This window comes from Camelus bactrianus, chromosome 14, assembly GCF_048773025.1.
Source record: "Camelus bactrianus isolate YW-2024 breed Bactrian camel chromosome 14, ASM4877302v1, whole genome shotgun sequence".
NCBI classification, from domain to species: domain Eukaryota; kingdom Metazoa; phylum Chordata; class Mammalia; order Artiodactyla; family Camelidae; genus Camelus; species Camelus bactrianus.
This window is the reverse complement of record NC_133552.1, coordinates 7723715-7738347: the sequence shown is the minus strand read 5'-3', so window position 1 is coordinate 7738347 and position 14633 is coordinate 7723715. Positions and strand designations below refer to the sequence as shown.

The window sequence follows — 14633 nt, the reverse complement described above, 5'->3', positions numbered from 1 at the left end:
TTAATATATTCAAATAAATTTGAAAGAAGGAATGAAGATTACTGCAGAAATTACAGAAATAACAAGCAACAACAAAAAATGCTCACTCAATAAAACCAAAAGTCGTTCTTACAAAATCTCAATGAAATCCAGTGATAGAGAACCAAAAAAAGCGATGAAAAATTTTTTGAATCAAGAAAAAATAAATACGAAATGCTACAGAGGAGATTCATAAAATAAAATAGACTATGTAAATAAAACTTTTACCAACATATTTTTAAACCTAGACATGCACGATTTCCAAGGAAAACATGAGTTACCAAAATTTCATTCTAGGAAGAAGTGAAAAACTTGGATTAACTAACCATAAAGGAAGCCAAAAAGAGAATAAAAGCTTCAGCTCCTAAAAAAGGTTTTTAGGCCCCAAAGGAGTGAGGGTAAAGGAGTAAGGGTAGGCTAGGCTAGTGTTCCTATCCATCAGCAGCAATTAGAAAAAGTAATTTTAAAGAAAGATACAGTTTGCAAGACTCTTGTGAAGGAAACTAAAACTTTACTGGATATAAAGACATCAACCAACCAACATATTCATGGATGAAAAGATTCAATGTCATAAAAATGATCAGTCTCTCAAAAAAATTTTTTTAAATTCAATGCAATTCCAATAAAAATCCTTCTCCCAGAATTTGGCAACCTTATCTTAAAATTCATGTGGAGGTGTAAAAAGACAAAAACAATGAAGACAATTTTGAAGAGTATCAGTAAGGGAGACGCCTTACTATAAAACTACAGTAATGAAAATATATTAGTTGCAGGAGTACATACATAAACTAGTGGAACACAAATGGCCTGGAAACATTATAAAAATAAATATTATGTTATTTAAAATATATCCTCAACATATAAAGGCACTCAGTATGACAGACATGCCATTTAAATCAAAGTAGAAAAAATAAACTATTTAATAAGTAACAGTGCTGAGATGAATGGCTATGCATTTGAAAAATATAAAATAAGACCCTTAACCCACAGCACACACAAAGTTAAATTTCGAATAAATAAAGGTCTAAAAATTAAAAGCAAACAAAAGCTCTTATACATTGCTGGTGGCAACACAGAGTAAGACACCACTTTGGAAGGCAATTAGGCAATACCTAGAAAGTACAGTACCCATATTCACTAAATTCAACATTTCCATTCAAAATAACTGCTTATGAAACAGAAATGATGCTCACTTTGGCCCTTGTTTGTAAAGTGAAAGTGTACATAACCTGGTAATAAAAGTAATAATAATAATAATAATAATAATAATAATAATAATAAATGATTATATGTGCTATAAAAATGGATTAACTGTGGTATAGTCAAACAACAGCATGCCTTACAAAAGCAATTAAGAGGAATTAACTAGATGTAATCAAATCTAATGACATCATGATTTAAGAAGCATCCTAATTTCAGAGCTGTTAAATCATGAAAAAAAAAAGAACATTTAACAAACATGGCTATTCCTCAAAGAAACATAGTAATTAAGTTTGAAAATTATAGATAAAATGGATTTTTTCCATAAAATTAAAAAATATACAAAGCAGCCCTATTTTTTTTAAATACACATATGTAACATGAGGATGAAAACACGCATGGGAATGATATACATAAATATCAGGATAGTTATCACTTAGTAAAGGGGGGAAGGATGGAAAAAGTTTTAAGCTTTAGCAGTTATCTTTCATTTCTTATTAAAAACAAAAAAAAAGTGTAATTTCTGTATAAAGTGAGTTTATCCTCCTCACAAAAGGACAGACATAAATGCAATCACTCCATGGCAACTATGATACAATTATGGAATGTTTGTTCTTAAAACACAATAAAGAACACTGCTTGTTAAACATTCCAGAGAGATTTTACTGCCCACTCACAGAGAGCAGAGAGAGATCGTGTGAGAGCGAGAGAGAGCGAGAGAGCGAGAGAGCGAGAGAGCGAGAGAGCGAGAGAGCGAGAGCGAGCGCGAGAGCGAGAGCGTGTGTGTGTTGGGGGTGGGGAAGGAGTTATCAAGAACTGAAACAAATATAGTGAAGAATTATTATCTTTTAAACCTCGAGAATGAGCTCATGATGGTCTACTATATTATTTCCTGGAAATTGAAAAAAATAAAATTTAAAGAGGTACCATGTACAATGTACATGTGAAAATGTGAGCTCTATTAAGATTTCAGGAAGTAAATAATTCCTACAGTACATAAACTGTTTCATAGGAAAATATGGACAGTTTTCCAAGTCATTCTACAAGGCTAGCAAACCCTTCCTACCAATACTGGAGTAAGGAGGACATAGCAAAGAGAATTATAAACCAATCACAATACTCAACATGAATATAAGGATGCTGACTAAAGTGTTAGCACACTGAATCTAGTAGCATGACCAAGCTGGGTTAATTCTATGAAAGCAAGGCTGATTCTATACATGAAATCTATCAATATTATTCATTATGCTGATAATCATATCTTTTTAAAAACACAAACTGCCATGCAAACATGGAATTCAACACACATTCTCGTTTTTATTTTTTAATAACCCTGATTAGACAGAAATAGAAACTTTCTTAAACTGGAAAGAGACAGGATGCTTTCTATTTAACAATGCTCTAAAAGTGCCAACCAACACAATTAGACTAGAAAAACACAATATATAAGTTTCAGAACAATCTGAAATAATGACAAAACTGTTCGCAGAGAGCATTATCTAACAAATCCAAAAGAATTAACTAAAAACTATTACGACTAATAAAAGTTCAGCAAAGTGTCTGCAAACATAACATAGCAGGTGTAACCAGTTAGAAAATAGAGTAACAATAACAATGTTAGCAATAACAGTAAAATCCATTAAGTATTTTTTTAAAGATGTAAACAAAGCCTATTATGAAGAAAACAGTAAAACTATACTGAAAGGAAGGACTTAAAAAAAATCCATCTCACTGGGCAGACTCAATATTATAAAGATGTTGATATTTTGAGTAAGAGAAAATAAGAATAGCCAAGAATAACAAGATATTGTTGAAATACAATTTATGGAAAATTTTCAGACCAAATAAAAAACTTACTGTATGGGCATAGTAATTACATCAGATGTTAGTATAGGCAAAGACAAAGAGATCAATGTCCAAAAACAGATCTAAGTAGATATTTAGTTCATAATACCTGTGGCATTTCAAACCAGTGGAGAAGAAAGAAACTATACAATCAACTGTGTTAAGAAAAGTAACTATACACCTAGGAAAAAAGTTAGACCACAATCACACACAATAACAAAAGTAGTCCCCAGATGGATTAAGTGATTTAATGTGAAAAAAAAAATACAAGTATTAGAAGAAAACAGGAAAATATTTTCAAAATCTTGTAGTAAGCACAGAACTCAGAGGCCATAATGAAAAATACTGACAGATCTGAGCTCACAAAGAGGAGAATCTCCCATATTATATGGCAAAAGACACCATTAAAAAAAAGCATAAAGTGACTCACTAGAAGACATCTTCCACATATTTAACAAGCAAGCAAATAATGTGAGCACGTATAAAGAGCGTGTGGAAAGACGGTAAGCTGACGTTTAGCATATATGCTAGTCCAAAACTGCAGTACCTGTTTGTAACAAAATGTAACATTGTGTGGCTAAAGTCCACAACCATCCCTGCTTCCTCCCTCTGTACCCAGAGATAACAACAATGATAAAGACAAACAGCTAAATGGAAAAATGGGCAAAGAATATGAACAAGTAATTCATAAACTAGAAATAGCCAATCAAAAAGAAAACATATGCAACAATGCTCTCTCATTTGCAACTGGAGAAATGCAAATAAAAACAAGTTAATTTTGTAACTGCTGGGCTTACAAAAATTAAAAACTATTAATTGGTAGATTTTTTGGAAAGCAATTTGGCAGAATTTAAAGGAACTCCATACTTCGCAAGAATCTATTTCTTACAGGAAATTTAGCACTTCAGCACAAAGACTATACAAGAAAGATCATTTACTGCACTCTAGAACAGTGAAAAATGTAAATAATCCAAATGCCCATCAACAGAATAGTAATTAAATAAATCATGGCATACCCATACAATGAATCTTATACAGCTGTTAAAAGGGTGAGATTAACCCATACATGCTGATAGCCTTATAAAAACATTAAGTTGAGGAAAAAGTTGTAGAAAGGTATAGGATGGCCCCACTTACATAAAAACAAAAGATATACAGGTATATATGAGTGAGAAAGTGATACAGACAAATCCTAAATCCTGATCTAGTGAACCGAAGGGTGATTTTCATATTTTGCTCTGAATGTCTGTTGTTTCTCCCTCCTTCCTATGGGAAAGTATTTAGGAAGTACCCGTGTTAAGGTTTTAAATAAAAAAAAAAAAAAGATGTTCAACTGGCTGTTACTTAATATGAACATTGTCTGCTAATCTGAATAATGGAGTGATAGAACTCAGTTCTAACAATTTCTAGTTATGAACAGTTTGAGGCTTGAGGACAAGGTAATTGTTTCTTTTCAGAGCAAACTACTAAGCTAATCTTACAGTTAACTAACTGGACTCCCTGTTTATAGCTGCTTAACAGTATTACATACCCTTCTAAAGCTCTCACGTTAGAAGTCCTAATAAGTCTTCAAGCTTCCTTCTTTTGCTCTAAAGACATGTGTAGCTCCCTTAGCTGGCTTTGTAATTCAAAGCCCTATACTAGATCCTCCCAAACTACTTTTGCAAGGGTATCTCCCTATTACCCAGCTACAACTCAGAAAGTTCTCCCCTTCAGCCAAATTGATCTCAATTCCCAACTGAACATATCTGTTATGCACCCAACCTCCAAATATTCACATACCATCTACAAGGGGTTAACAGTATTACCAACTCTCTAGGATTTTTATATATGATTAACTAAAGGTACCCAAGGGTCATAATGCAGAAGACTATGTAGTGAACCCAGTTAAATCCATCCACTCAAGAATGTCAATTTTGTAAATGAAATTTACATTTTAAACCATAACTTTCTAAGACCTCAGTCTGATGCATTTTATGTTTTCAATACACAGAAAGCAATTTTGGTTTATGAAAATTATTTGAATTCTAGTCTAAATCAATAGTGTGCTATTCCAGACCATCAACTCTGGCTCTACTCTGTGACCTTCCGGCAAGTCTAGGTTCCTCCATAAAATGTTGAAAACACACATTTCTCACAATGGGAGATAATGTGGTAAACAGGTAACAGAGTATCCAATAAAATGTGGCCAATATGTTAATGCCTTGACTAGGAAATTCCAACACAATTTAAGAATTACAGTATCACTACTTTTAAAAAATTTTTAATTTTTTTTTCAATCAGTGTTTGATGATTAATATTTGAGGTAGTACAGAAAGAGCATAGTTTTGGAGTAAAACATGAGACCAACTCCCCAGTTTTCACTTCAGAGATGAGGAATCTTGAGTCAACCACAATCTCTGACCCTCAGTTCCTCATCTGTTAAAGGCCATACCACTGATTAGCACAGAGAACTACAGTGAGGCTATATGAGATACTGTATGTAAAGGTTTTAGTAAGGTATCTGGCACAATATATTATCAGATTCCTTCATCTTAAATCGAACAATTTTTAATGACTATTATTTATCTATGTTTTAATAATATAAAGTTAACCTAGATTTATTCAACAAACATTTCCAAGTACTCACTATGGCCACTAAGTACTGTGCTGAGTGTTAGAGATAAAATAGTGAACAAAACTTTACACCATCTCTGTCTTCACGTGGTTTTACAATGCTGGAGGCAATGGGGCAGGTGTTAATCAAATAACCCAAATGCCAATTGTGCTAAGTACCATTTGGAGAAAAGACAGTCTCTTCAGCAAGTGCTGTTGGGAAAACTGGACAGCAGCATGTAAATCAATGAAGTTAGAACACTCCCCCACACCATACACAAAAGTAAACTCAAAATGGCTTAAAGACCTAAATATAACACAAGACACAATAAATCTCCTAGAAGAAAACATAAGCAAAACATTCTCTGCATAAATCTTAGCAATGTTCTCCTACAGCAGTCTACCCAGGCAATAGAAATAAAAACAAAATTAACAAATGGGACCTAATTAAACTTACAAGCTTTTGCACAGCAAAGGAAATCGTAAGTAAAACAAAACCTATGGAATGGGAGAAATTATTTGCAAATGATGCAACTGACAAAGGTTTAATTTCTGGAATATATAAACAGCTCATACAACTTAATAACAAAAAAAACCCAAACAACCCAGTCCAAAAATGGGCAGAAGACCTAAACAAGAAATTATCCAATGAAGACATACAAATGGTGCACAGGTACATGAAAAAATGCTCAATATCCCTAATTATCAGAGAAATGCAAATCAGAACTACAATGTGGTATCACCTCACATCATCCAGAATGGCCATCATTAAAAAGTCCATGAACGGTAAATGTTGGAGAGGGTATGGAGGAAAGGGAATGCTCCTACACTGCTGGTGGGAATGTAGTTTGGTGCAGCCATTATGGAAAACAGGATAGAGATTACTCAAAAAACTAAAAACAGACTTACCATATGATCCGGAAGTCTCACTCCTGGGCATATATCCAGAGGGAACTCTAATTCGAAAAGATACACACACCCCAATGTTCATAGCAGCATTATATACAAAAGCCAAGACATGGAAATAACCTAAATGATCATTGACAGATGACTGGATAAAGAAGTTGTGGTATATTTATACAATGGAGTATTACTCAGTGATTAAAAAATAAACTAATGCCATTTGCAGAAACATGGATGGACCCGGATGTCATCATTCTAAGTGAAGTAAGCCAAAAAGAGAAAGAAAAACACCATATATCACTCATATATGGAATCTAAAAAAAGAAAAAAGAAAAAAGAGGACACTAATGAACTCATCTACAAAACAGAAACAGACTCAAAGACACAGTAAACAATCTTATGGTTACCAGGAGAAAAGGGGTGGGAAGAGATAAATTTGGAAGTTAAGAGATTTGTAAATGTTAACTACTATACATAAAAATAGATTAAAAAAACCCAAATTTCTTCTGTATAGCACAGGGAACTATATTCAATATCTTGTAATAACCTTTAATGAAAAATAATATGAAAATGAATATATGCACATATATGCATGACTGGGACATTACACTGTACACCAGAAATTGACACATTGTAACTGACTATACTTCAAAAAAAAAAAAAAAAGAGGTAAGCTAAGAGGGCATATGATAGTAGGGTTTGCCCTGATCACAGAAATTCAGAAAGGCTTCTTTAGGGAAAATTCTTACTAGTATAACAGTTTAAGTAGGAAACAATTAGACAAAGCAGAAAAGTGCTCCAGGCATTAAGAATAGACTGTGCTTTATCTTTTGAATGTCTATATATCTTTATATGCACCCTAACAGCCTGTACCTCTGGTGACTGAAACAGTGTAGCTGACACAGACTGCAGAAAAGACTGGCTAGATAGGAGTGACCAAAGATAACAGAGCTTTGTAGGGCACATTATCCTAAATGCAACAGTGAAGTGTTAAAGGGTTTGTCGCTGTTGCTACTGCTGATGGGATCACTATTTCACCAGTCTGGCTATACTGTGAAAATGAATCTGAGGTCAGCCAAGAGTAAATGTGAGCAGAAGAGATTGGAGGCAATTAAATGAGAACTTAAAGAAGATACACTGGCAAAAAAAAAAAAAAAAGAAAGAAAAAAGTAGAAAAAAAATTGAGGGATAATCAGAAGGTAAAATCAACAGAACTTGATGACAGACTGGATATGAGTGTAAGGAAGAGTAGGATCATATAGTCAAGCTGCTAAAAACAAAGATAAAGAGAAAATCCTACAAGCAGCCAGAAAAAAAAAAAATGTATTACCTACAAAGAGCAAAAAGGTTTGAAGGTGACTTCACAACAGAAAATATGAAAATCAGAGAACAATGGAATGTCAACTTTTAAACTGCCAAATAAATAAAATTGCCAATCTAAAATTCCATATCCAATTAAAATGCTCTTTAAAAATAAAGGTATGATTAAGATCTTTCAAACAAACAAAAGCTGAATGACTTAACTGCCACCAGATCTGCACTATAAATACTAAAATTTCTTCAGGCTGAAGGAAAACTAATTAAGACAGAGAAAGACTCTCAGAGAAAGAAGAAGGTACAGAGAAAAGAGAAAATGTACAAGCAAACAGGAAAGAACACTTACTACTGAAAGCACTGATAAACTTATATTTATATAACCACAAAATATATAACAAAAAATTAAGCTGAACTGTTTTAAACTTCTTGCATTGTTCAGAAGGTGGGAAAAAATATTAACATAGTATAGGCTATAAGTGAAATATATGTAATCTAGAGGGTAACCACCAAAATAATAATATAATCAGGCATAACTAAAATGCTAATAGAAGGGTAAAACAGAATAGTGAGAAGTACTTTACTCAACCAAAAGAAGTTAGAAAAAGGAGAAAATAAAGGAATAAAGAAAAATTGGCAAAAAAGAAAATAGCAATAAATGCTACTATATCAAAAAAAAAAAAGCTACTATATCAGTAATTACACCAAAAGCAAATAATCTAAACATTCTACTTAAAGAACAAAGATTCTAAGATTGAATAAAAACACAACTGAAGTATAAAATGTTTATATAACACACACTTAAACATAAGGACACAAATATGTTGAAAATAACAGGACAGAAAAGGTTTTGTCATGAAAACAATAGTTAAAACTGGTGTTGTTATATCAATTATCAGATAAAGTAGGCATGAAGTATTCATACAGATAACAAGTGACGTTTTATATTTATAAAAGTGTCACTTCATCATAGAGATATAACAATCCTAAATTTTAATAAAAACATAGCTCCAAAGTATATAATATGGCTTCTCCTCCAATCATTTCTACTCTCTATCCTTTTTCTTTTCTAATCTCCACAGTTTACTGTTTCCTTAGTCCTCCACCTCCTTGTGGAAAAGGTAAGCTGCACAACAGCAGAGATCTATTCTATCCAAATCACACCTTCTCCTCCATAACTAGATTAGCAGAGCAGGTACTCAATAAATATTTGCTGAATAAATTAATGAAACTGCCACTATAGTAACTTATTTTCTTAGTGCTTACTTTTAAAGTTAATATTATACATTTATTTTCTTCAAGTTATGTACTCTTTTAACTTAAATAATACTTAGCAAATCTCTTGTTAACCAAGACTTTGCATGAGAAATTTAAACAAAAAGTCTGAAAAATGTTACTAGGAAATACATTTCTTCTTCATGGAACAAAGCCTCCAAATTAAAAATCATTGAAATGTGCCTTTCTCCATTTAGTAAACATATGTAAATATAAATATATTGATTCACATAAATAAAATAATACAATTATACATTAGCTTTCATGTTTATTCAACTTCACAGAAAATTCAAAAATGTGTCTGAAAATTGGTTATCTATCTAAATACCAATTGTTCATCATGGTGACATAATACTATGGCGGTAGCAGAGATATGCCTAAGTCAAACAAATTCTTAAATTCCTGACATTCTTCAAATGGACAAAAGGAAATCTTAAAAATCAAACTTACAAGTTGTAAGAAGATACAGAAAGTAATTTAACCTTTAATACTGGAACAAGTTTTACAGCCACATTTGTAATTTACATATACAGTGGAGATCACTGAAAAAGCTTCCTGTTGCACTGCAGCAAGAAATTTTATTATAGTGTAGATTAAACGCATTTGCTACTGAGTGCAGCAAAGATAACCTCACTGAAGAATCATAAGATTTTCATAATGGAACTTGTTACAGTGAGTTAAATATTTTCTTAATTTTATACAGTATACATTTTCAAAATGAACATTATCACTGAAGAGTTTGCTAACCACTGTTAGCAACTGTTTTATACATACTTAATTTTACTTTATAGTATGTGGCTCTCCAAATGTTAGTACATGAAATGTTAAGTTTAAACATAGTAAGATAATCCCCTAAGATGAAGACTCAGGACATCAAAACTTTGATCATTATTGCACCTATTTTTCTATAGAAAAATGGAAAATTTACATCATAATCCTCCCAAAAAGTAAACAGACAAGCTGAAAATCACAGACTCATTGGCATTAAACAAAATCTATAATGAACATTTTTTTGTGAACTGATGTACAGAATTAATGTGCAATGAAATTTGGTTAACTATGATCATGCAAGTAAAAATCCTCCACAATCATTTTTTCATTGTTTTATAAAATGGTTTTAAAGATATACTTCCATAAACATTTCCGGTGCAATGTAGCCAACGACAAAAATACAAAGCTATCCCTTCTTCTTTATTTTATAGATTTAAAAACATGCCTTTGTACTGCTGAAATAGAAATAGCGGTGTTTGGGAGAACTGAGCTAATGAAACGTTTAAAAACCAACTGTATCTTGGTCCAACATTAGCTGCCTTGATATGTAGCAGCCCCCCATAATCACTGGTGTCAGTACTGTTGTAAATGAGTAATAGTTAAATATTGAGAGATTAAGACACAATTCAAAATTTTTTTTAAAAATAAAAGGTCGTTTCATAAACATGAAGGAATCTTTAAAAGAAAAATAATCACATTAATTGTGATATACATTGGAAAATAGTAAAATGTCATTTTCCAAAATAGTAGTTTCTTTATTATATCCCCCATCTATTATAACCAAACCTGGAAATATACCATAAACATAATGGTGTATTACATGAAAACGCTCCATTATTCAATGTGATAAATTTAATAAGTTAGAATATGATTTTCTTTTCTGATGGTAACCATGAAAAAATGAAAGAACAGCACCTGAAATACTAAAATGAATTTAGATAAGCATTAAGTTGTAATCTATGTTTTGGTTGAAAATACAGTTCAGAAAACTGCATAAAGGATACTACCTTTGTTTCTATATTTTGCAGATTACAACAAAGGAAAAAAAAAAAGATATGCTCTAAATCCAAATAAATTTCCACTTCTTCCAATCTGGACAAAGTGGAATTTCATTCAAAGCTCAGAAGACTGTGATACCTACAGTAGCTCATATAGTTGGATATATCACTCCCACCCTGCCCCTCCCCACCCAAAACAGTTTTTGGCTCCAAAATAAAGTACAATAATAAACTCTTGATGAAAAACTATGTTATGGGGCGATCTATCATATACTATGGCTAAATATGAATTTACAGAAAAGAGCACATCCCATTTTCAGCACTTTTTTTCATAAACATGCAACTCACTATAAAATACAAAACACTTGCTTTCAAGAACAGCTTTATAAACACACTGCATCAATAAAATTTTTTTCTTTCTGATTAACTTTACACTGTTATGGAGACTGAAGTTTTTCTAATGTGTATATATCAGATTTTATATTATAGTGTAATAATTTGCATTTTCTGAACATAATGTTCAAGAGGAAATATCTATACACAATAACATTCTAGACTATTAAAAACTAATTCAAATTACAGAATTTTATTGATACAGTAGATTAATAAAAACTGAAAAGGGATGATAAAATGGAATAAAGAATTCAGTACATTATTTTATAACACACTCTTTAAAATTAAAATATTTTAAATCTCTCTCTCTCTTTAAAATTTTCATTGCCATGAAAGGGCAGAAAATTCTGGGACCAATACTGAGGTGTAAAATAACCAAACAACTTCAGGACTGTTTGACAATCTGCATGGGGTCTTCCCAACAGAGGCATTGTTCAGGTGTAATGGCAAACAATTTAGCACCTCTGAAGATTAAGGGTGCCCAGGAGTAAACACTAGGTCAGACACACAAGGGAAAGAGACCATTTTAACTCTCCAACAAACAGTGACATCAAGAAAAATGGCACTATTTGTTGAAAAAAATTTTTTTCACAGTAAAATTGCCAAGAATACAAATACAAACACTGACAGATTACTGCTTAAGATCTATCCTAACAAATTCTTTTGAAATCAATAGATCCAATAAACAGTTGGGTACTGTCAGTTTAAAGCCGCAGATAAAAGCTATACAAGCACTTTAGAAGTCAGAAACATTAAAAAAAAAAAAAAAAAAGAAAGAAAGAAAGAAAGAAAGAAAAAGAAAGAAAGAAAAAATATATTTACAAGATTCTTCTTTAGTTTGTGTCTACAGAGCCATCGCACATTACACTTTTTCACAAGACTCCATAGTCAATGTTATCACCATGCGCATGGCTAAAGCGTGTGACCACAAATACATAAGGTCATCAGAGTAAGGTCCAACTGTCCACTCTTCAGCAGTCCCATTTTGTGCATCAAAGGCTTTACTCAGCCTGAAGCTTGACAAAAAATTTTTTTCAAAGCTTTCTCACAGAAAGTTATTAAAGACATTTGTTCACCGCCTTTCTCTTTTAGAACTTCTCCGCCGCACCTTGAAAGAAATACCACCAGATGCTTAATTAAAATGCATTAATTACACACAGCAGTAATTATTATTCTTCTTAACCAATCACTATTCTTACAAGTTTCTGATTTTCTTTGCTTTTGTTCTTTAAAAGATTTCTACTATGTTAACTTTCTGCTTTGGTTATCACATATTTAGACCTATACACTATTTGAATGCCCATAAATAGCCTTTCCCAAGATAGCAAAAGAGAAAACTATTTTACTTTTCTATTCAATAACTTTTAAGAGAAATGAACACAAGTCAATTCAACAGCAAGAAAGACAACTGCAAATATCACCTTTTTAACCTATGTTTCTGTAGTAAAAGAAAACATTTGATACTTATGAATTTAGGATTACAGCTGTTTTTCTCAGAAAACAGTTTGGATCCTAACAAGTATCAAACACATATAAATAATCTGAAATTCAGACATATTACTATTTACTGGCAAGCACTAAGGAAAGCATAAAACTATTTCAAAGAAAATCAGTATTAACAAGAGGAAAATAAACAGAACAGGACTTTAATTAATTTATAGTGTTTTTTTTAAAATCTGATGACCACATCAATTGCTATGGACTCTTCAGCCTTATTTTCACTTTCCCCCAAAACTGTTTTAAAAACAAGCCCAACTAGTAGTTTGAGACCACAATTCAACATATTTTTCTGCGGTCTTATTAACTCATTCACATAAATGAATCCTGATGCAGACAGAAGTGCTAATTATATTACACAGGGATTGACTCTGGGACTTGAACACAGAACCCAGGTTCTCAAATAAAGATGGCTGGCTGAGCTGATCCAAAGATTCAGCACTAATATCAAGACAACAGCTCTCACTTAAACGTGTTTATTACGTTTCTCCCAAAGAGATAAATCTGAGATGTAACTGGCAAGGCTATTCATTACTTTAAAACAAAACAAAAAAGTGTCTCAGGAAGTATCACGTTCCTACTTTTGTAAAAGAAGTGTTTATTACCAATTTTATGAATTCCAAAAGCTAATTTTAGTCAAAGACATGATTATATACGATTGACTGTTAGTTTCTAGGGGGAAACTCAAACAAAAACTTATGAAACATAAACAACAGCATACATAACAGATACCAGAGCTCTCAGATCAAGGTAGAACTTAAATGCCTGAGGTGTCAACATGAGACTGCTATTGTTCTTCTCTACATCCGGTCTTAAACTGGACATTTACACTTTCACTAGGTTACATCTATTATTCCCACTTGGTTTCAGGTTTTCATAAAGCATGGTTTCTCCATTATCTAAGCTGGCAGATGAAACAAAACTACAAACTAATGAAGAAAACAATATAAATATCTGGAATTACTAAGTAACAGCAAGTGCTAAATAGATCTGACTAAATGTTTTCCAACTCTAATTTTATATTTCATATGATCACACACAGCACTTTCATGAACACATACATTTACTGTAGAAACTTCCTCTTCCTCTGTTTCTTCCTGCGGGTTATCATCATTGACAGGAGAGCTACCCTGAAACACATCTACTTCTTCACTTGAATCATTTTCTTTAGTAGCTGCTTGTTTGGAGCGTCCTACACGGCTAGAGTAAAACACATGTAAAATAAAATGAACATTCTGACTTTAACTGGTAGGTTACTTCATTAGCGGAAATGCTTTAAATATTTCATGAACTCTCATTTATCATTTTTATCCTCAATTACTTTGTAAGACAAGCAGTATTTTCCTTATATTCTAGACCCTTAAAGTATATGTTTAATCCTAGAATCTTACATATAAAAAGACTCACCAAATAACAAGAGTGTGACTGAGACTAATACCATAAAGGATTTTAAAACATAACCCAAAGTCTACTCTTCTTTTTGTATTTCCCAACTCAGTAAAAGGTATCTTTATCTACTGAGTTGCTCAAAGCAGAAAATTTCACGTCTTTCTTAATAGTGTACAACTCTCTATGGTCCTAAGATTCTGCTTATAAAGAAATTTCAAATCCATTCACTTCTCTCCATCCCCATCATTCCTACATATTTCCAAATCATTCTTATCTCTTGCCTTTTCTCTCTACAACATAATCTTTTAAAAATGTAAAAATGGTTGATGCCACTACCCTGCCCACCCACAGAAGGCCCTCTACTGTACTGATAGTAATTCTCTAAACCTTAATATGAGGCCTTGCAAACAGGCTTTGCCTACCTGTTCATTCTCA

The 14633-nt window shown here is 32.3% G+C and overlaps 1 protein-coding gene across 5 annotated transcripts in view; it reads right to left on the bottom strand.

Annotated features, from left to right (window-relative positions):
• Positions 1–9398: 9398 nt before the first annotated feature.
• The window catches only part of PDS5B (PDS5 cohesin associated factor B), a 164001-nt gene continuing 158766 nt past the window's right edge, over positions 9399–14633 (bottom strand). For all 5 annotated transcript variants that reach the window (XM_074378039.1, XM_074378040.1, XM_074378043.1 and 2 more), the window contains 2 exons: positions 13871–14009; positions 9399–12420 (listed from right to left, as the gene is read on the bottom strand). In XM_074378039.1, the coding sequence (XP_074234140.1) occupies positions 12385–12420; positions 13871–14009 (175 nt within the window). In that variant the 3' untranslated portion in view covers positions 9399–12384. The remainder of the gene's footprint in view (positions 12421–13870; positions 14010–14633) is intronic.